This window comes from Rhincodon typus, chromosome 3, assembly GCF_021869965.1.
Source record: "Rhincodon typus isolate 14 chromosome 3, sRhiTyp1.1, whole genome shotgun sequence".
Classification (NCBI taxonomy): Eukaryota; Metazoa; Chordata; class Chondrichthyes; order Orectolobiformes; family Rhincodontidae; genus Rhincodon; species Rhincodon typus.
The window spans coordinates 1069069-1089392 of NC_063334.1; the positions used below are offsets into that span (position 1 = coordinate 1069069).

Sequence of the window (20324 nt, forward strand, 5' to 3'; positions counted from 1 at the left end):
TGTAGTGACTGGCTAGCAAGAGCATGTGTTAAAGGATTGTGATTTATTGAAGATGCTTGACCATGTGTTTACTGTCAGCTAGACACCCAGACAGACAAACGGGCTGTAAGTTGCATTAAACAACATCAAAGTACATCTCCTTCTCCCCAGAAATCTATAAACTTAACAATGGTTTACCTCCCTCGTTGGCCCTCTTAAGCTTCAGTGGCAACCTCCTCTTCACAATGGTCAGATCCTGGTAATGGCCTGACTTTATCACCATTGTGCTAGTTTTTTGATCGTCGGTAATGTCAAAAGCTCTGAGATTGTAAAATAGAGGAGAATCTTTCAACTGATTTAGAGAGAGTACATTGTTTTTTTTTCCCAGAGGTGGAGCATGAATTAGCTGCTTTTTTTATTCCTCCTCTCCCTTTCAAACCAAAGCTCCTTCCCAGATTTGATTTTTCATTTCAAATAAATTGCTAAGTTTGGTTGCGGATGAAAGCCTAATGTATTGAAGCCCACTGGTTAGGGTTGTAGAAATAATAGGAGTACTCTGAGAAAGGCATTTGTACTAGTAAACATTGAAGTATTTTATATTTTAAATTCTCTTGAATTGAATTTGTTTTTATTGTCACGTGCATTCGAATGAGTGACTTGAGAGAATAATAAAAGTTCAGCATAAGAATAAAAAAGTTTTCTTTTTAAAAAGCACTTGAATTTTAGAGTTTTCATCAAGTCTGTGCCAGCCTTCAGACCGCCTAGCCCAAGTCTCTCAAACACACTTGCTTATGCTGTTGAGAAAGGTATTACTTAAAATAATGCTGGCATTCCTTCCTTTTTCTTCTTAAATATCACTGGAATTGTGGAGTCAGCAATGGCAATAGGAATCTGCTGAGATTCCTGCACATAAGACATTGTAAAGTAGATGTGATAAAGGTGATGCCATGGTTTCCTTTGAATCAGCAGGAAGGCATTAGGGAAGAAGAGTGCTTTGGAAAGCTGTAAATCTTCCATTGGGTCTGCGCATAAATGAGTGCATCTCGATGCAAATCTCATTAGTTAGTCTGGGACCAGAAAATGAGTAGAACAGGAAGAAGACATAGTTTCCGCTGTCAAGGGTCTACCCTAACATTTATTTATTTTTTTTGAGGGGGAGGGAAATGAGTGCTGCTTTGTTGCAGGATGCCTTCACGCTAATTCTGGTCCATGAACTATCCATTCACTGATTAGTAACCACAGGGTAAGTGCTCAAATGCCCTGAGTGAATGATGCCATAAATACCACAGCCTTTGGAATAACAGATTGTAAAACTGTCAAGAAACACATTTTAGTGCTGAAGATTGCCTGTGCTTTCTAGAGGTGTCAAAACCAGCAGGACAGTAATCCTTTTTATGAATCTAGAACCAACAGGGCAGATTTGTAATACGTAACAGAGGGCCTGTTGAATTCATAGCAGTCAAATAATATTGTGTTATCACTATTTATCATTCAAATGTTTAGCACTACATTGCTTTCGCTGATATTTCAACAAGAAATCACTGACAGTATAATTTAAGTGGACTCATTATAATTGAGAAAGGAGATTTTAATTTCATCAAGAGGAAAATAATAGAGTATGATCCTTTCCATCATTGTTTTTATTCCCATTTTAAGAAAAGTTGTCCAAAATGCCTCCAATTTGGTGCTAACTGCCAGAAATAGTTACTTGATTTATTTCATCTGCTTCCCCAACAAGTTTTCTCTTGTGTATCTTATTTAAACCAAATTGGTTATTTCTACATAAAGTTGACTTAATGCTATCCTCCTGATGTACGCCAATTATTACCACAAATGTGCTTTTGCTGTTAATATGCACTTCATTGTCTAACTACTCCAAAGTGGAGTTGGCTTTTAAGTCTTGCTGGTTTACTTTTAAAATTACTGGATGAATTTGAGATCAAGTACGGTTTTAATTGACTATCTTGACTTCGTGCCTTAACTGTATTCCATTGTAACTCCACTCAATTTAAATGAGTGAAGGCAATTTGCTATATGCTACAGAATGTGTACTATTATGTCATGAGCAGTCTTCAAGTTGCAAGTATCACATTTTGTTTTATTAAGCTATGAATTTCTTAAACGTATAGTCCAAAAGACTTTAACGGTTTAGAGAAATTGAATCCTAAAGTACAGTTTTTTTGTTTCTCTCTCCACTGATGCAATAGAGTTAATGTTTTGAGTCCTGTATGACTGTTCAGAATGGTTCTGGACTTAAAACATTCTGGACTGTTTTTCTCTCTTCACAGATGCTGGCAGACCTGCTGAGTTTCTCAAGCAATTTCTGACTGTTTCACATTTCCTGCATGCACAATATATTATTCAATTATTAGTATATATTCAATTTTATTCAATTTTTTATGTTACTTGTTATCCAAACACCAATTAGGTGTCAGTTTTGTAATTTGCGCATTTCTATATCACCGAACACATCAGACTTTTGTCCTGTTCGTGTTCATTGTTACAATAGCTGTAGTTACCTCGGTTGAGCTCAAGCCAAAGTTAAGGTTCAGGAAACTTTGACTTGTCTGCCATCCTGGTCAATTCTCAGTAATACAACCAAATGATCACTTCAAGTAGAGGAGGCACAAACATTGAAAGTCTTCTCTTGGCCGTTCTTCAGTATTAAGGCTGAATTGCTTTCATTCCAATTTGCTGGATTCTGCAATAGCTGTTAAGCTGGTAGACTTTGCCAAAGGCAGGGCAGGTGGTGTTGGAGGAATTGAATTGATGTGTTGCTTCGAGATGTAAATACTTCTTCCAATACCTCCTGTTCATCTATGCACATTCCAATGACGTGTCTGGCTGTGTTCAGTGCCATTCTGAGTCGGCGTCCTCATTTTGGTCAGTCACGAGCCAGGGTTTTCCACGATTTGGTGCGTATGTTTGAGGACATTCCTGAAGTCTTTCTACTTGGGAGTCTGTTGCCGGGATCAGCGTCTGACCTGAGCAATTGCTTTGAGAGTCTGGTGTAAGACCTATGATCAACATGTCCCATCTGATTTTAAGTGATTGGCGCATAAAATGTGTCAGGTTGGCTTGGAAGAGGGCACTACTGTTGGCGTGCCACTGGATTTGGAAAATCATGCAAGTTGTGTGCATTTGGAGAGCACTGTCAAAGCCATTCATCATATTTGGCTTGATCAGATCAAGCTGTGCCAAACTTTACTGTGTTCTTTCTAAACTGCCAAATATTAAGTCTTCCAGGAACACAGAGTTTCTGACTTTTTTACAACAAAACTGTCTCTTTGCAGTCTTCTGCCTGCCTCTTCTATTCCCATAGAAGTCACTTTTTTTTTATTATCGAGACCTAGACAATATGTGATCTTAACTGCTTTTGCCTGAATCAGAGTAACATGTTGAAGGTGCTCTATGAATATACAACATTCGAAGGTGATTTAGAGACTTTATACATCACAATATAACAATGGCATATTAGAGCTGATGACCAAAAACCCAATCGCATATTATTAGGGCAAGTGAGCTAAAACTTGGGAAAGAAGGTGCATATTGAAGCATCTTTTAAAAAACGAAAATGAGGTAGAGATACTTTGCAAAGGAATAAAATGCTTTGAAGTTCAGGCAGCTGAGGACACAGTCACCAACCGTGGAGGCATGAGAATCAGGGATGCAGTTACAGGAGTACAGATCTTAAGAGCTGTGAGGCTGTAAGTGATGGTGGAAATAGGGAGGGCTAATTTGGTGGAAATTAGGGCATGCGCAGGAAAACATGTGAGGCTGGCCAGGCATATGATAGGATTCTTGCGTCTGTGAGAAGCCAAGGCACAGATCAAGTTTCAGCAGCAGCTGGGCTAAAACGGAGACATAAAGGAGTGATTAATCTAAGTTAAATTAGACAGTCTTATTGACAGCATGGATATACGATCGAGAGTCATTTTGGGCTTAAATGCACCACCAAACTTGTGAATAATCTGATGGAGCCTCAGACAGCTGTCAGGGCATGGAATGGGATTAGTTATGAGGGAGTGGTGTTTGTGACAGGGACTTCAGTCTCCCCAATATTTATTTAATTAGAGAAAGGTTATTCTCAACTAGTTGCTGGATGTGAAGTAACCTTACAATCTGGAGACAGTAGGAGTGAGCGAGAACTTAGTATTTCAGCATGTGGAATCTTCCATCCTTTTTGAATGATGTCAAGGAAGGGTTATTGTTGAGTTGAGAAGGATCCAAGGATACGTGTTTGCTTGCCTGGGGTAATGCAGGAATAAGAAGAGAAGACCTTAGCAGTTCTCTGCCCGTGATAGGCGTATGAGAATGGGACTAAATCAGTTGTCGTCCCACCCAGTTTGGTCAGTGGTGGAGGAAGATGGCCTGATGAATTGGCAAAAGCTACAGACAAGCCATAAGAACAAATAGAGAAAGCCTATCTTAATTGATAGTCACAATGTAATTTGACTTTTTGATCACGTATTGAGTAGAATTCAAGCAAGTAGCTCTAGGAAAGATCAGCAGGTATTGGTAAGGTGACAAATGGCAAAAGACTTTGGAAAGGAAAGGGAGGTTGGAGATGGAGCCATGAGTGAGTTTTTGACTTCTTTTCCCACACTGTTGTGGCTGCCAAACCTCTTCCAACTCTGCTTATAAATCTCGTTATGAACCCTCATTCTCCCATCTCCAACCTCTTCCATCAGGCAGAAAATACAGCAGCTTGAATACACGCACCAATAGGTTCAAGAACAGCTTCTTCCCTGCTGTTATCAGTCTGATGAATGGACCTCTCAAATTTCAAATCTTATGTTGATCTTGCTTTGTGCACTTCCCATGCAGCCATCACCTTGTGTATCTCACTGTGTCTAACCACCTTTTATGATCTCCTTTGTCCTTGTTTGTTATGATCTGCCTGTAGTGCTTGCAAAACAAAGCTTTTCACTGGACTTGGGTGCATGTTGATTTATTGTTGCCACAGTAATTTTCTGAACCTGTTTTACTCATAACCTTCAGCATCTGTTCCCTTGAGTCCACTCCCACTAGATTGCACACAATGAACAACGATTGGGTGTTGTTCTGTCTTTAGAACTGCCATCCTCCACCTCTTCTAACTTAACATCAGCACTTTTTGTCCTCACAAATGTCTGCTATCTCCAATTTTCCTTTCTGATATTATCCAACACATTGCTGCCTCCCAGACCCATGCCTGATGTTTTTAATCTGTATGTGAATTTCTGTCCTGCTAAAAAGGCCCAAACCAAAGGCTACAGATAACTGTAATGCATTTAATTTCTGCAGATGAGCAAACCATCATCTCTATTTTTAAGCTGAGTGGGGCAACCCTCGTCTGATTCCTTTCCAACCTGTTTATTATCGGAGCAACTCCAGTATTGGTTTTCTTTCTGTCCCAAGAATCTCTCAGTAGTCCTTGCCTTGTCCTCACAAATGCTGTCCCTTGACAACATCTGTGCAACTTGTAAATGAACACCAATATTACCCAGCTTTACCTCTTCAGCATCTCCTGTGATCTCTCCTCTGCTCCTCCACAGTTTCGGATGAGCTGCAGTTTTGGTTCTATTAAGGATTAAAAAGACTTGCGGACATTGTTCTTTGCTTCTGCCTCAGACTTTTCACCTTTGCCACCAATTCCACCTCCTCCCTAATCGTTGTTTAAGACCTTTATTATTCTGTTCAATTTGAAGCTACTTTTTACATTCATCGAAGAGGGGGCCTACTGGGAATCCTACTGCATGTAAATCTGCTGAATCCTTCATCAATGCATTTGTCACCTCCAGAGTTCATTGTTCTAAAGTATTCCTTCCTGGTCACCCACCCACTCCAAATACCTGTCCTAAAAGAACACTGAAGACAGAAGAGGACGGATATTCAGAAAATCTGGAGATATGCACTTAATGGTAATAGAAAAATGAGACTGACATCTGTGATGTTATGACAGATTAATGTAGACTGAAATATGAATCAAGACAATACGATGAATGCAGTATCAGGTGAACAGAGGACTTGTTGAGATCATTGCCATGAGAATTTGTGTGTTCCATTTTAGAGATCTTTTTCCTGAATTCACAAACACTGGAGGTACTTTATTGTTTTTCAAATTTATATAGGCTACCTGCTTATTTGAGCAAAAGTGTGGACCAAGGAAGGAAAAAAGGGTTTTGTCAATGTCCAGGGTTTACGTAGCTAGCAGCTTGTGTTTTCTTGTGCTATAATCACCTTTTCCTTGGCCAATTGAAACTACATAATAAGTGTTCCTTGGAGTCTAATTTTGTACATTTTGAAGAAAAATCTTGTCTTGTACACCACCTGTCTGGATGTACGTGTCCCAGTGTGCGAAGTGACCCTGACAGAAGCGAGCAAATCTGAGGTTATCTCTAAGGTATAGAGCAATGGCCTGAAGAGCTGAAGTGGAGTAAGAGTTGATCTGAAAGCAGCCACGATCATGTTGAGAGGCTGGTGATTTGCTGCTGCCTGCTTGCATTGGACACAGAGTGAAAGAGGATAGTGTCCACACTACGTGCAGTGACTATGCAGTGAAAATAGTTGGATAAAAGTCGGGTAAGCAGTTGGTGACTTGTTGCCGAAGGGTAACTGCTCCGATTTGCAAGTTGGGAATTTTCACCATCTAGTTCCTCAATGTAGGAAAGGAAAATAGAAAGCTATGTAGAAAAAAATAGATAAGTTGTGTGTTTAATATACGGAAATAAATTAGTTGCCACTCAATAGCAAGATTCAATAGTAAGCTTACAGGGAAAATCTAGAATCTTTTCTGCTAAGATGGCAATTTTTCTCATTCTCGTCATATTTTCCCAACTTTTATGCTATTTCCCATGTCATTACAGAGAAGGAAAAATACCAACCCGAGTGTTTTTGGCTGTGAGCAGTGGAACTTTCTGATTTTGAAGGGAGTTAATATTTGATTGTCCTTTTCTTCTGCCTATGTCTTACCCAGCCATCCCCCAGCCTTGCCCCAGAAGTTCTGTCTGTCCATGTAGACTGAGCTGAATTGTTCATGGAATATGCAAGTGGATTATGCACATGAAGCATTTACAGGTTGTAAGTCACTTTAGTCATTGGGAAGGTACAATTACATGATTTATGAGCAGAAGCAACTGTTAAATCATTGAAGATATCTACATGGCGTGGTTTTGGTTCATGGCTTAGTTTGAATGCCGTAATGTTCCCATTTTAGGCGTGGTTAACTTACCCATGCAGATTGATTTGCTACTCCATAACAGCAAAGTTTATTTAGTGGTCCCATTTTCATACTGGTATATTTGTTATTGATACAGTAACACACACATACGTACTGGGAATTACCTGATGCTGTATATAAAACCAAATGTCATTGGGACTCGCTTGACTGGTACCGGGATCAGAGCCAGGAAACTGATTTTGTTCCAGGACATGATGTGGGAATTTGGTAAAATCCACATTGAATTCATTTTTCAGGAATGCTTGTAGGGTATACAAGACTGGAAGAAAAAACGTAAACTACTTAAATGACCTGTTTCTGCCTTGTAAATGCAATGTGCTTACACAGCCTTAAGTTACCCAGCTGTCTCTCTCTTCAACTCCCACCCCACCCTCATCAACACAAATATAAATGGAGCCACTGAAACAGTGTAAGGCTGTAGTCATCTTGGGATTGCAGCAACAAATCTTAACTGCTGGTGTACACTTTTTTCATTGAAACTAATTCAGATAAAAAGTTATGTATTTATGAAATTAAAAAAAGAAATGTGTAATGTGCATGAAAAATGAATAGACTAGTTTCTATTTGGTGTAGCAACAGCTTACTAACATCTCTACCCAAAGTATTAACAGTTCTTGTACTTGATTAAACTATTGTTCTTCCAGTATTGCTGGATATAAAAATACTAATTTTTATGAAGTCATAATTTTGATTCCATGTAAGCTCTGTATGTCTATTGTTTCTCAGCCCTGAAACCCAAATTTTTGCTATCCAATGCTTTAAATTGAGGGAGAGGATTCTGACTAGATTACTTTTTTTTTGGAAGCATTTTGAAATAAGGAACCTGAAAAATAATGTACTTTGAGCAGGAAAGTATGTTTATGTAGTAATGTTAAGTGACAAATTATTCTGTTGAAGTATTGGGGTTGGTGCTGCAACATTATTAACTCGTGTTTGTCTTGGTTTTTATTTTGTTCAAGTCTCAACAGCCAAGTCCCACTGGTTCCAGCTCCAGTTCAAATTCCAGTTCAAGTTTTACTCCATCTCAAAACAACCGACAAGGTAAAGATGTGAAATATCATACCCAGCTTATATATGCCGTGTACCACTTGATGTGGAACTAACAGAGGTGGAAAGGCTTGACCACTTTTAGAATTGAGTTGATTTGATTTGAATTTTTGTCACATGTACCTTTTTAGTACAGTGAAAAGCTTTGTTTGCGAGCAGTACTGGCAGATCATAGTAAGCAAGGACATACAGATCGTAGGTTGAAAAACGCTTGGGGGGAAATGTAGAACGGTTATAAGAAAAGTTGGAGTTAGATCTGCTGCAGGGAGCTCACAAGCTCACCCAGTGTAGGCGCCATCCTGAATCCAAGTTATCCCCTGAGAATCAAATCATAGAATCCCTACAGTGGGGAAGCAGTCCATTTGGCCCATCCAGTCCACCCTGACCCTCTGAAGAGCATCCCACCCAAACCCACCCTTCTACCCTATCCCTATAACCCTGCATTTCCCATGGCCAATCCACCTACCTGCATTTCTTTGGACTGTGGGAGGAGATGGAGGAAACCCATGCAGATACGGGGAGAATGTGCAAACTCCACATAGACAGTCACCCGAGGGTGAAATCGAACCCATGTCCCTAGTACTGTGAGGCAGCAGTGCTGACCACTGAACCACCGTGCCACCGAATCCTCCAATATGAGAAGTCACCCTTGTGGCTCCAGTCTTATTCTGAAAGCTCTAGTGACAATTATCATTAGAATTGAATAGTGTACTCCAAGTGTGACCTGACCAGAGTACTATTGTTTCTGTTTTTGCTTCTGATTTCCAGCATCCGCAGTTCTTTGTTTCTTTTTGCTATAGTATTATTGACTCTCTATATTTTGGATTCTATTGTTAGGTGGCTCAATATTCTACTTTTGCTCATTGTTGTGTAGTGTTTGGAATGTAGTCTACAAAAACTTTCAACACTCTTTCTGTTCTATCTTTCATTATTTAAGTCCAATCATTTACGGGTGTTTTACCACTTTGTGCTTGGTACTTAATATTGATCAATATGGCATCCCATCTGTCATTGTTCTGCCACTTTCTCATCTTGTTTCACTTTCTCATCTTCTCTGCAATTGTTATTTCCTTGATGATTATTGCTTTAATGTGTATGAGTAGATTATTGTAAAGAATATTTTTGTTTCTTAAAACTGAAGCCTGGTCTTAATGTCAATTCTTTTTCTTTTCTCACTTAACGTTGTCTGTCTGGTAAGGGTAGTTAATTGTGTAGAGTGGTAGTGTGAATATCCCAACCTCTGACCCAGGAGGCCCCAGGTTCAAGTCCCACCTGTTCCAGAGGTCTGTTGTAATATATCTGACCAGGTTAGTGAGAATATATCTAGTTCATTGTGTCCTTCACATTTCTCAGAGGGTCTTTAAAAGATGATATGCATAAACTATCTAAAGCAGCTATTTCACTGTGTACCCTATTGTTCCTGAACTGTTTTTTTTTTGCTATTACTTTCATTGCATCTTCTGGTGTCAGCCATTTTTTCCTGTAAATTTGTTGTTCCTACCACCACAACAGTATTTCAGGAATCTTACTTCTAACGCCTCTATTCCTTTCATGTCCTTGCAGTGTTGCAAAGTGCTTCACGTAATTCTCTGGATTTGCTTTTGGTAGCATGGTGGCTCAGTGGTTAGCACTGCTGCCTCACTGTGCCAAGGACCCAGTTTCGAGTGAACCCTTGTGTGACTATATGGAGTTTGCATGTTCTCCCGTGTCTGCATGGGTTTCCTCTGGGTGCTCCAGTTTCCTCCCACAATCCGAAGATGTGCAGGATAGGTGGATTGGCTATGGGAAATTGCCCATAGTATCCAGGGATGTGCCGCTTACATGGATTAGCCATGGGAAATGATATCAAATGGCATTATCAATATGGTTCTCTCTTACTAGTTACTGCTTGAGATGAATGTTGGCCAACTCATCAAAAGAACTATGCATTTTTTAACTTATTTTGAAGCATATCAAGAAGTCTTACCTGAAAGCTGGCAGTTCTGTGCCATTGTCCTACGTTATTAACTGAAATGTGTTCAGCTAATCTTGGCACTGAGTTGATCACACTTAGGAGCTTGGCATCATTTTTCTTCTCAGTTAGCCTGCCACTTGACAGCTTTTTTTTATTTGATGAACTCACCTTTGCAAGTTGGGAGAGGCGATGGCCTAGTGTATTATCACGAGACTATTAATCCAGAAACTGAGCTAATGTTCCGTGGACCCAAGTTCGAACCTTGCCATGGCAGATGGTGGAATTTGAATTCAGTAAATTCTGGAATTAAGAATCTACTGATATGCATGAAACCGTTGTCAATTGTCAGAAACCTCTACCTGGCTCGCCAATGTACTTGGGAGAAGGAAACCTATCTTCCTCACCTTGTCTGGCCTAAATGTGGCTCTGGAATCATCAGGTAAAATTGGCCAGTTCCCCTTCTGCAGCAAGTTATATATGTTCAAGATGCAGTTCGTCAATGTGTCACTTTTATTTTTATTATTCATTCAGAAGGTGTGGGCTTAGCTGACAACACCAGCTATTATTGCTCATCCATAATTGCCCTGGAGAAGGTCAATGTGAGCTGCCTCCTTGAACCACTGTAGTCCTTTTGATGCAAATAGACCTGCAACGTTGTGAGGGAGTTTTCAGGTTTTGACTCATCAACAGCGGAAGGATTTTCCATTGTCATTTGTGGTGCCCAGCTCGATGCTGGATAGATCACCTAGCATTCGTTCTTTTGATACTTTTTCTTCACCCTTTTTTCAGTTCGATGCTGTTGATTAACTTGCTAGGCCAATTCAAAAGGAACAGGAGAGTAAACCACGTTTGTTGTAGATCTGGAGTCACTTGTGCAAGCACCCAGGTTGATCTGGGAAGATGACTGTTTGTTTGTTTTTAGTTTGGAACCATTGACTCCTGTGGGGAATGTAAGCATGGAGGTGTTGAGAGGACTGGATCCGATTGATTTACCATATGACGATATTAGAGTACGGTTTTGGCAGCTTCTGGAGTAATTTTCTAGGCAGCACCCTAATCAAACTTGGAATTGGTTGTGACAGTCCCTTTCCTTCATTTCTAACCAGGTCCACTGAGATCTATAATGGAGGACCTCCATTCTGAAGACAATGAATCCGATGAAGATGAGAATGGAAGCCTATCTGATGTAGAGAGATCATTAAATACTCATTGTGGAAGCAGAGGACTTCGGTTAGTGTTACAACCAGCTAAGTAAAATCAAGGTTTAAATAAATGCCTATGTTTCTATCATCTTCCATTAACTGTGTTCATTCCATTGTGCTGAAAACCTTGAATGCGTTTTTTGCTGTTGCCCACAACAGTAGATGAATTAATCCAAAACTAATTCGGAAACAATTTGAAACTTAGAGGTTGTTTATTTTTTATTAATTATGCTAATTTCATGTTATTATCTTGATCGGTGTTGATGGTGAAAAAGAATATCCATAGTTATGTCTTGATTTTTTTCAACCAATGATTCACCAGATGCTGAAAGAAATTATAAGTAACACTTGTCATTATTTTACTGCTGCTCACCAGCTGTGCTGCATGGTTGTGTTTGTCATGTTTTAGTTTGTTACCAAGTATTGGCTTGCTACATCACATGCTTGAGAATTCTCAAGCACCACTTCCTTTGATGCCTGCAATGAAATGGTATGGCAGTGATATATATTATGCTGCAGGAATTAACTTTGAAATGAAGGCAGATTGATTGTACAGAATTTTTCTCAAAGGTAAATCAACAGAAGCTAGATTTTAATACAGTTGAGTATTAGCATTATGTTCTACTAATGTGACAGACACTCAATGTGGATACTGATTGGTCTATTATTTTCTTCATTGTAGTTTGAGAGGTGAAATGAAAGAACTTTGTAATGCATGGACTGATGCACTGTTGCTGAAAATGTCTGTTTATAATTCTGTTTACTGGAGCCCATATTTGTAGATATTAAGCATAGATTCTGCCACAACGTGCAACAGTTACTCAGAAAACTAATTATAGGTCGAGTCTTTTTGTAAGATTGTCAAAGGCCGTTTTAAGAGAGAGCAGCAGTATTATACAGTAACCACTGATCCTGTATCCTATGACGAAATGCCATTGAGGATGCTTCAAACCACAAGAAATTAAAAATGCATGAGTAGGAAAAAGGGAAATCTCAAGGGGGAACAGGAGTTTGCCTTTGTGAATTTGTTAATAAAATTCCTGCACGTCAAAATTGATCACAAGATTCTTGATCAACACGTTGAATTCAACTATTCTCCACCCGAACGGACTTCAATTTATTTACAAGTTACTAATCTCCTGTTCATTTACTCAACAAAGCTTATTGTGGTTGTGCTGGTACTTAAGGCTGCATCCAAATTCAGTAGGCTGAATAAGAGTAGATCTGTGTAAAACCCGAATGGTTCGTGATATTGCACTTAGATATCCGTTACTTATGTAACTTATCTTTATCCTAACTGCATTACTCGTTTACACACATATGTGGACTTTATTTGCTGTCAGTCTCCCATTAGATCAGATCGCCTCAATCTGGTTAGAAAGTCACGGGCTCTTATATTGTCCTGGATATACTTGTTGAATCTCTTTTGGATTCTCCTTAATCTTATCTGCCAAAGCTATCTCGTATCTCCTCCATGCCCGCCTGATTTTCCTCAAGTGTACTCCTACAACCCCAATACTCCTGAAGGGATTCACCAGACAGCTGTGCTCAAGTGAATCCCTTGAGGAGTATCGGGTTTGTAGGAGTTCACTTCAGAGGGAAATCGGGAGGACACAAAAAGGACAAATGAGATAGCTTTGGCAGATAAGGTCAAGGAGAATACACATAGTTTCTACAAGGGCAAAAGAGTAACTGGGGAGAAAATAGGACCCCTTTAAAGATCAACACGGCCACCTATGTGTGGAATGACAAGAGACGGGTGAGATCTGCAATGAATATTTCACGTCAGTGTTTACTGTGGAGAAAGACATAGAAGCTAGGGAACTTGGAAGTAAATATCGAGGTCTTCAAAAGTGTCCACATTACAGAAAAGGAGGTGCTGGACGTCTTAAAGTGCGTAAAGGTAGATAAATCCCCGGAACCCTAATCGGGTATATCACAGGACATTGTGGGAAGCAAGGGAAGAAATTGTGGGGCCCCTAGCGGAGGTATTTGAATTATCGACAGCCAAGGGTGAGGAAGACTGACAGTTGGCTAATGTGGTGCCATTATTTAAGAAAGGCTGCAAGGAAAAGGCTGAGAACTACAGACCGGTGAGCCTGACATCATTGATGGGTAAGATGTTGGAGGGGATTCTGACAGACAGGATCTACATGTGTTTGGAAAGGCAAGGACTGATTAGGGATAGCCAACATGGCTTTGTGTGTGGGAAATCATGTCTCATGAACTTAATTGAGTTTTTTGAAGAGGTCTCCAAGACATTGGATGAAAACAGAGTGGCAGACATTATCCAAGGCCTTGCTAAAGTCAATGTAGACAAGGTTCTACATGGTACACTGGTTAGCAAGTTAGATCACATGGGATCCAGGGAGAAGCTAGCCAACTGGATATAAAATTAGCTTGATAGTATGGGACAGAGGGTGGTGGTAGAAGGTTGTTGTTCAGACTGGAGGCCTGTGACCTGCAGAGTGCTGCAAGGTTCAGTGCTGCTTCCACTGTTGCTTGTCATTTATAGAAAAGATTTGGTGAAAATCTGAGGCATGGTTAGTAAGTTTGCGGGTGACACCAGAATTGGTGGTATGGTCGACAGTGAGGAAGGTTATCTCACAGTACAATGGTTTTCTTGATCAACTGGGCCAGTGGGCCAAGGATTGGAAGATGGAGTTTAATTTAGATAAAAGCGAGGTATTCTATTTTGTTAAGACAAACCAGGGCAGGACTTAACGCAATTAATGGTAGGGCATTAGGAAGTGTTGTTGAACTGAGATCTAGGGGTTCAGATGCATAGTTCCTTGAAAGTGGAGTCACAGGTAGACAGGGTGGTGAAGAAGGCATTTGGCACACCTTGCCTTTGTTGGTCCAAAGCATTGATTACAGGAATTGGGACATCATCTTGACAGCTGTACAAGACATTGATAGGCCACATTTGGAGTATTGCGTACAATTTTGGTCACCCTGCTATAGGAAGGATGTTATTAAACTGATAAGGCTGAAAAAAAAACTTACAAGGATGTTACTAAGACTGCAGGGGTTTGAGTTATAAGGAGAGGCTGAATAGGCTGGGGCTTTTTATTCCCTGAAGCGTTGGAGACTGAAGGGTGACCTTTTATAAATGTTTAAAAATCATGAGGGGCATGGAGAGGCTGAATCGTCAGCAACTTTTCCCCAGGGTAGAGGAGTCTAAAACTAGAGGGCATAGGCTTAAGATGAGAGGGGAAAGATTTAAAAGGGACCAGAGGGGCAAATTTTTCACAGAGGGTGGTGCGTGTATGGAACAAATGGCCAGAGGAAGTGATAGAGGCGGGCACGCTTACAACATTTAAAAGACAATTGGATAGGAACATGAAAGATTTAGAGGGATATAGTTCAAATGTGGCAAGTGGGACTAGTTCAGTTTAGGAAGCCTGGTCGTCATGGACATATTGGGCCAAGGGCTCTATTTCAGTGTTGTATGGCTCTGAGAGAAACAGAGAGCTAACATTTTACGTTGTCGTGATCTGATCAGACTGCAGGATGAAGGCTCATCACTGCCTGAAGCTTTAACTCTGTCTGTTTCTATCAGTGTTGTCTGACCAACTCCTACAATTTTGTTTTCAACACGCATTGCCAGCATCTGCAGTACTTTGCTTTTGTTTCAGTGAGAAAGTTGTGTCATAATGGGGATCTTTTCATAATTCTCTCATTTAGAAAGTGAAAGAGAGGCATGGAGCTGTACAACATGGAAACATATCCTTTGGTCCAATTTGTTCATGCTGACTAGATATACTGAATTAATCTAGTCCCAATTGCCAATATTTGGCCCTCTAAATGCTTCCTTTTCAGGTACCCATCCAGACGTCTTTTAAATGTTGTAATTGTACCAGCCCCCTCCACTTCTGGCAGCTCATGCCAGAAGATTTTAATCCAATGCACAATGAATTGAGTAAATTAAGATTGAAAGGAGGAATGACCCAGATATGAAATGTAGGTGGTCATGATTGTGAAACTTGGGTGGCTATCACTGAAGTGTAGAAGCGCAACAAAAGCAGTTTCCTGAATGGATGAAAGATTCTGCTGACACGATCCTCTTTGATCCCAAAGCAGTTTAATTGAAAAATGAGAAATATTTGAAAAAGTGTTTCTCTTCAATAATTTCCCAACATATCCTCCGGGAGAATTATCACCCAAGGTTGATCTGAAGCGATGTCGTTAACAAAAAGACGTTAAAATTGATTTACTGACTTGATTAAGTATAGGTCCGGGAAGAGCCAAATAATATTGCATCATCGAAGATGGTTAGTACTTACCAATAACATGTTTACACCATAAATTCTGTTAAGCACATCCATATTCAATATAAGAATTCATTGAAAAAAGTAAGATTTCCTGTATCTCCATTTTATCCCTGTCTTCTTGTGCCCAAAATTTGTATCTATCTACATTTCAGAATGAGTTTGAGTGATGGGAGTGACAGTGAAAACAGTAGCACCTCTTCGCCACCCAGAAGTGAAGCACCACCAATCTTGAAAGCCAACAACAGCAATAACCAGGTATGAGAAAAAGCCGTGCAATAAACTGTAGACATCTGTGCACAAATGGTTTCAAGAAAATTGAAATTAAAACCTTGATTTGTTCAGAATCATGGTCTGTGAAATTTCATGTCTCTGAATCATATTCCCTTTCCCGTGCTACAAATCTAGCTGATTGCATAATTTATTGGTTTGATTTGCACCAATCCATGAATATAAAGGAAAGGTAAAGTTGTTATGGTCCCAGACGACCAATGGCTGCTCTTCCTTTAGAGAGACGACTGGTTGTGGTTTAACCCTATGGTGAGGGGAGAGATTGAGAAGGAGAAGCTTTTTCATGGTAACCCCAGCGGGTGTGGGAATTGAACTCAATGTTGACATCACTCTGGAATGCAAACCAGCCATCCGGCCAGCTGAGCGAACCAACTCCCAATCTGCAAATAGAGTAGGTCTCTTTAGTGCCGTTGGTCATTGTGTGAGATCCAAATAATATATATGATAAGTGATCACTAATCAAATGTTTTGGTCAATCCATTTGGGATTTACATACTTGAAAAGATTCATGGAGACATCTATCAATGCCTCCTTTGCAATTTTAAATGATCCACCATCTAGTTTTTGGGTCCTCCGTTTTCCATAGTAGCTATACTGCTGTCCATCTGCTTAAACATTCCCCTCTCTGTCACATGGGATGCCTTTGTCACCACTCAAGTCTTTACACTTTCGCACCAAGCACACATCACTGGAATAACTCCTGTATTCAGTGTCTCAAAGCCAAAGATGGATACTTGAAGATATCCAGCACATAACCAAATTAACTGGCAATTACCAAATCCAGATGGGTGCTATCAAGCTGGAAGATATCAAACACTGGAGGGATTTGCACACTTTTTCTTTTCCCATAAGCGCCCAGTTGTTAAATACCAGAAGTTTAAAGCTGGTCAGTCAAAGAGCAGGCATATGTTTTCCTAGTCAGAATTTAATTTCTAGTCACACCCCATAAATTCCAACAAAACTGATACCTTGCTTTTCCCCTTGTATATACACCAATCACCCAATATGCTCACTCAATCATCTCTCTAACTAACAGCCATTACCCGCTGCATAATTCCATTTGGTCTTGAGCATCCCTCTCAGTTCACCATAATTTAAAAATTGCCTTTTGTTTTGTATTTTTCAAATAAATTGATGCAAAAACAATAATGAGGAAAAACAAAGGAAAAAAGGCAAAATGCCAACATTGTACCGGAATGCAGAGACAGGCTGATTCTGACTATATTCACTTGAGTTTAGAAGAATGAGGAGGATTTCATTTGAAGCCTGTGGAATGCTGACAGGGTAGATGAAGGAAGGATGTTCCCAACGACAGGGGAGTTCAGAACCAGGGGTCACAATCTCCAGATAGGGGATCAGCCATTTAGGACTGAGATGAAGTGAAATTTCTTCATCCAGAGAGTGCTGGGTCTGTGGAGTTCACTACCACAGAAAGTGGTTGAGGCCAAAACATTGAATGTTTTCAAGAAGAAGATAGGGGCTAATGGGATCAAAGAGCATGGAGAGAAAATGGGAGCAGGATACAGAGGTGGATGATCAGCTATGCTCATACTGAATGGCCGAACAGACTCAAAGCTGAATGACCTATTTTTGTTCCTATTTTCTATGTTTCTAATATATTACATTCTCACTTCTTTAAAAAAAAAAAAATTCTTAATGCTCATTAGAGTATCAAACAATTTTTCCAGTATTTCTAGTAGTTTGAGAGTTTCATCCTTTCTTTATCAACTAATCAGATAGCTGAATGTTGCTATCCACTCATTTCTATTTGGAGATTTGGCTGTTCTTCAGCATCTGTGTCAAAACTGCAACGTCTTTCCTTGAGATTTCTATTTGCATATTTCGTGGCATATACACTATCCTGTAGTGACTTAATGTAGCACTCAAATATTGCATTGGAATTTTTTTATTTGGAATTTCTTCCAGTAGTTTTGCTAAGAAATACACCATACCTATCTCCTCAACCAGAGCGAGAATTTTTACCACTAAAATACTACTTGCTACTTTTCTGATCCTTCTAGCTTCCCAAAAGTGAAATTGTAAACCCTCCTGCACTTAAAAAATCTAGAGATTTGCATAGGAAACATCATTTTAAAAACCACAACTTTCATGTTCCTACTGTCTCTCAGGGATAGAAATTTCAAAACAAAACACTCGACATTTTTAATTTTTTTTTTCAACATTTTGTTCACCTGAAAAATCCTTTCATAGTTTTATTTGATTATCAAAACCCCTCAACTGCTGCCTGACCTGATTTGAGTGCCTAGCCAATTCAGCTGTCCAAGTAGGTTTTGCAGTTGCTCTGTTTCCATTATGGAAGCAGCTGCATTTTTCTGTTGTGAAACCCTATGTTAATGAATGATAATGGAGGTAACATTTTACAGACAAAGCGACATTCAGTCCATTCTGCACAATTTCCAATCAATGTACTTGAAAGACTTGAGACCTGACTTCCGATTTTTTTGAATTCTGCTTCAAGGCCAATTTTGACTCAGTTCATTGTTCCTGCTCCACAAAGTAAAATATTAAAGATGTTGGAAAACTGTCCCCTCGTAGTGTCAATAAAACACAACAGGGGGTCTGCTTTCAACTGGTGACAATTACATTTTAACAGAGCGGAGTTGCTCAGACCTAACGAACTCCTGGAGAAATCATAGTCATGCATTGCAGAAATGGACCCTTTGGTCCAACTAGTCCATGTCGACCATAATCCCAAACTAAATTAGTCCCACCACCTGCACTTGGCCCATATCCCTTCAAACATTTCTTGTTCATGTACTTATCCAAATATTGTAATTGTACCTGCGTCCGCCACTTCCACTGGAAGTTCATTCCACACACGAACCACTCTGTGTTTAAAAAAAAAAAATAAAAATAAATTGCCCCTCATATCATCCTTAAATCTTCCTTTTCTCATCCTCAAAATATGCCCTCTTGTCCTGAAATCCCCTGCTACAGGCAAAAGCCACCTGCCATTCACTTTTATCTATACCTCTCATTATTTTATAAACCTCTAGAAGGTCATCTCCCAACCTCCTATGCTCCAGTGAAAAAGGTCCCAGCCTATCCAGTCTCTAATTATAACTCAAACCCTCCATTCCCGGCAACCTTCTGGTAAATCTTTTCTGAACCCTCTCTAGTGTAATAATATCTCTCCTTTAACAGGGAGACCAAAACTGGACACAGTATTCAGTATTCTGAATCATTCAGACGATAAATATTTATTTAATTTCCATATAGTCCCCATGATTTTTGGCACCTCCTTTTTGGAGGACAGAGAAGTACTTTTGAGTTGGTATCCCAACAAAAATGCAGCTTTAAATCCAATTGTTCAACATTCCCAAGTGTTCCTTGCTGAGAAAGCCAAGCAAATCTTCAAAATTGCTTTCCATGTCACAGGCATATCTAAAAATGACAAACAGGAGGCTGGAAGAACACAGCAGGCCAGGCAGCATCTGGAGGAAAGGAGCAGTCAACATTTTAAGTATTACCCTTCTTCAGGACTGGATGTGGGGGAAGAGGGAGCTGCAGATCAAGTTGTGGGGTAGGTGTGGAGGCAGAATGGTGTAATAGGTGGACATTGGTGTTAGGTACAACCTTATGGTCGATGGGAGGGATGAATCTGGTTGGTAGCTGGAAGGGAGGGTCAGAATGTGGAATGGAAGGGAGGAGGAGGTGAGGCTGGAAGGGGAGGCGGGTGGGGGATGGGTGAGAAGATTATTTGAAATTGGAGAGCTCAATGTTGAGTCTGGGTTGTTGGGTGCCCAGGCGGAAGAGAAGGTGTTGTCCTTCAGATTTGTGTTCCGAATCGCTGTGTTCTGGAGGAGGCCGAGGAGTGGGAAGGGGAGTTGAAATGGGCGGTGACTGGGAGGTTAGGTTGGCCGTTAGGGCCAGGCGAAGCTGCTCGGTGAAAGATCACCTAGTCTACATTCAGTCTCAATGACATAAGGAAGACCACGTCTGGAGCACCGGGTGCAGTAGGTTGGGGAAGATGCAGGTGAAGCTCTGCCTCACTTGGAAGGACTGCTCAGGACCCTGGAATGGAGTTGAGGGAGATGGTGTGTGGGCAGGTGTTACATCTTTTATGGTTACAGGGGAAGGTACCGGGCGAGTTGAAGTGGTTGGTGGGGAGTGTGGCATGAGCTAAGGAGTGGCAAAGGGAATGGTGATACTGCCAACCTGCAGCTAACCAGGACACCTCTCCCTCTCCGCTCCCCCCCCCCCCCCCACCACCTGCCCACCCACCCCCCCCCTCAACTCCATTCCAGGGTCCTGAGCAGTCCTTCCACCCCCCAACCTCACCAGACTTCAAACTCTGAGGCCGAACGGTCTGTCCTCAGTAAAAGGCTCATGTTTGT

At 40.4% G+C, this 20324-nt stretch overlaps 1 protein-coding gene across 2 annotated transcripts in view; it reads left to right on the forward strand.

Moving 5' to 3' along the window:
• The window catches only part of mllt3 (MLLT3 super elongation complex subunit), a 133070-nt gene that overhangs the window by 89154 nt on the left and 23592 nt on the right, over positions 1-20324 (forward strand). For both annotated transcript variants that reach the window (XM_020527289.2, XM_020527291.2), the window contains exons 6-8: positions 8161-8242; positions 11309-11432; positions 15831-15933. In XM_020527289.2, the coding sequence (XP_020382878.2) occupies positions 8161-8242; positions 11309-11432; positions 15831-15933 (309 nt within the window). The remainder of the gene's footprint in view (positions 1-8160; positions 8243-11308; positions 11433-15830; positions 15934-20324) is intronic.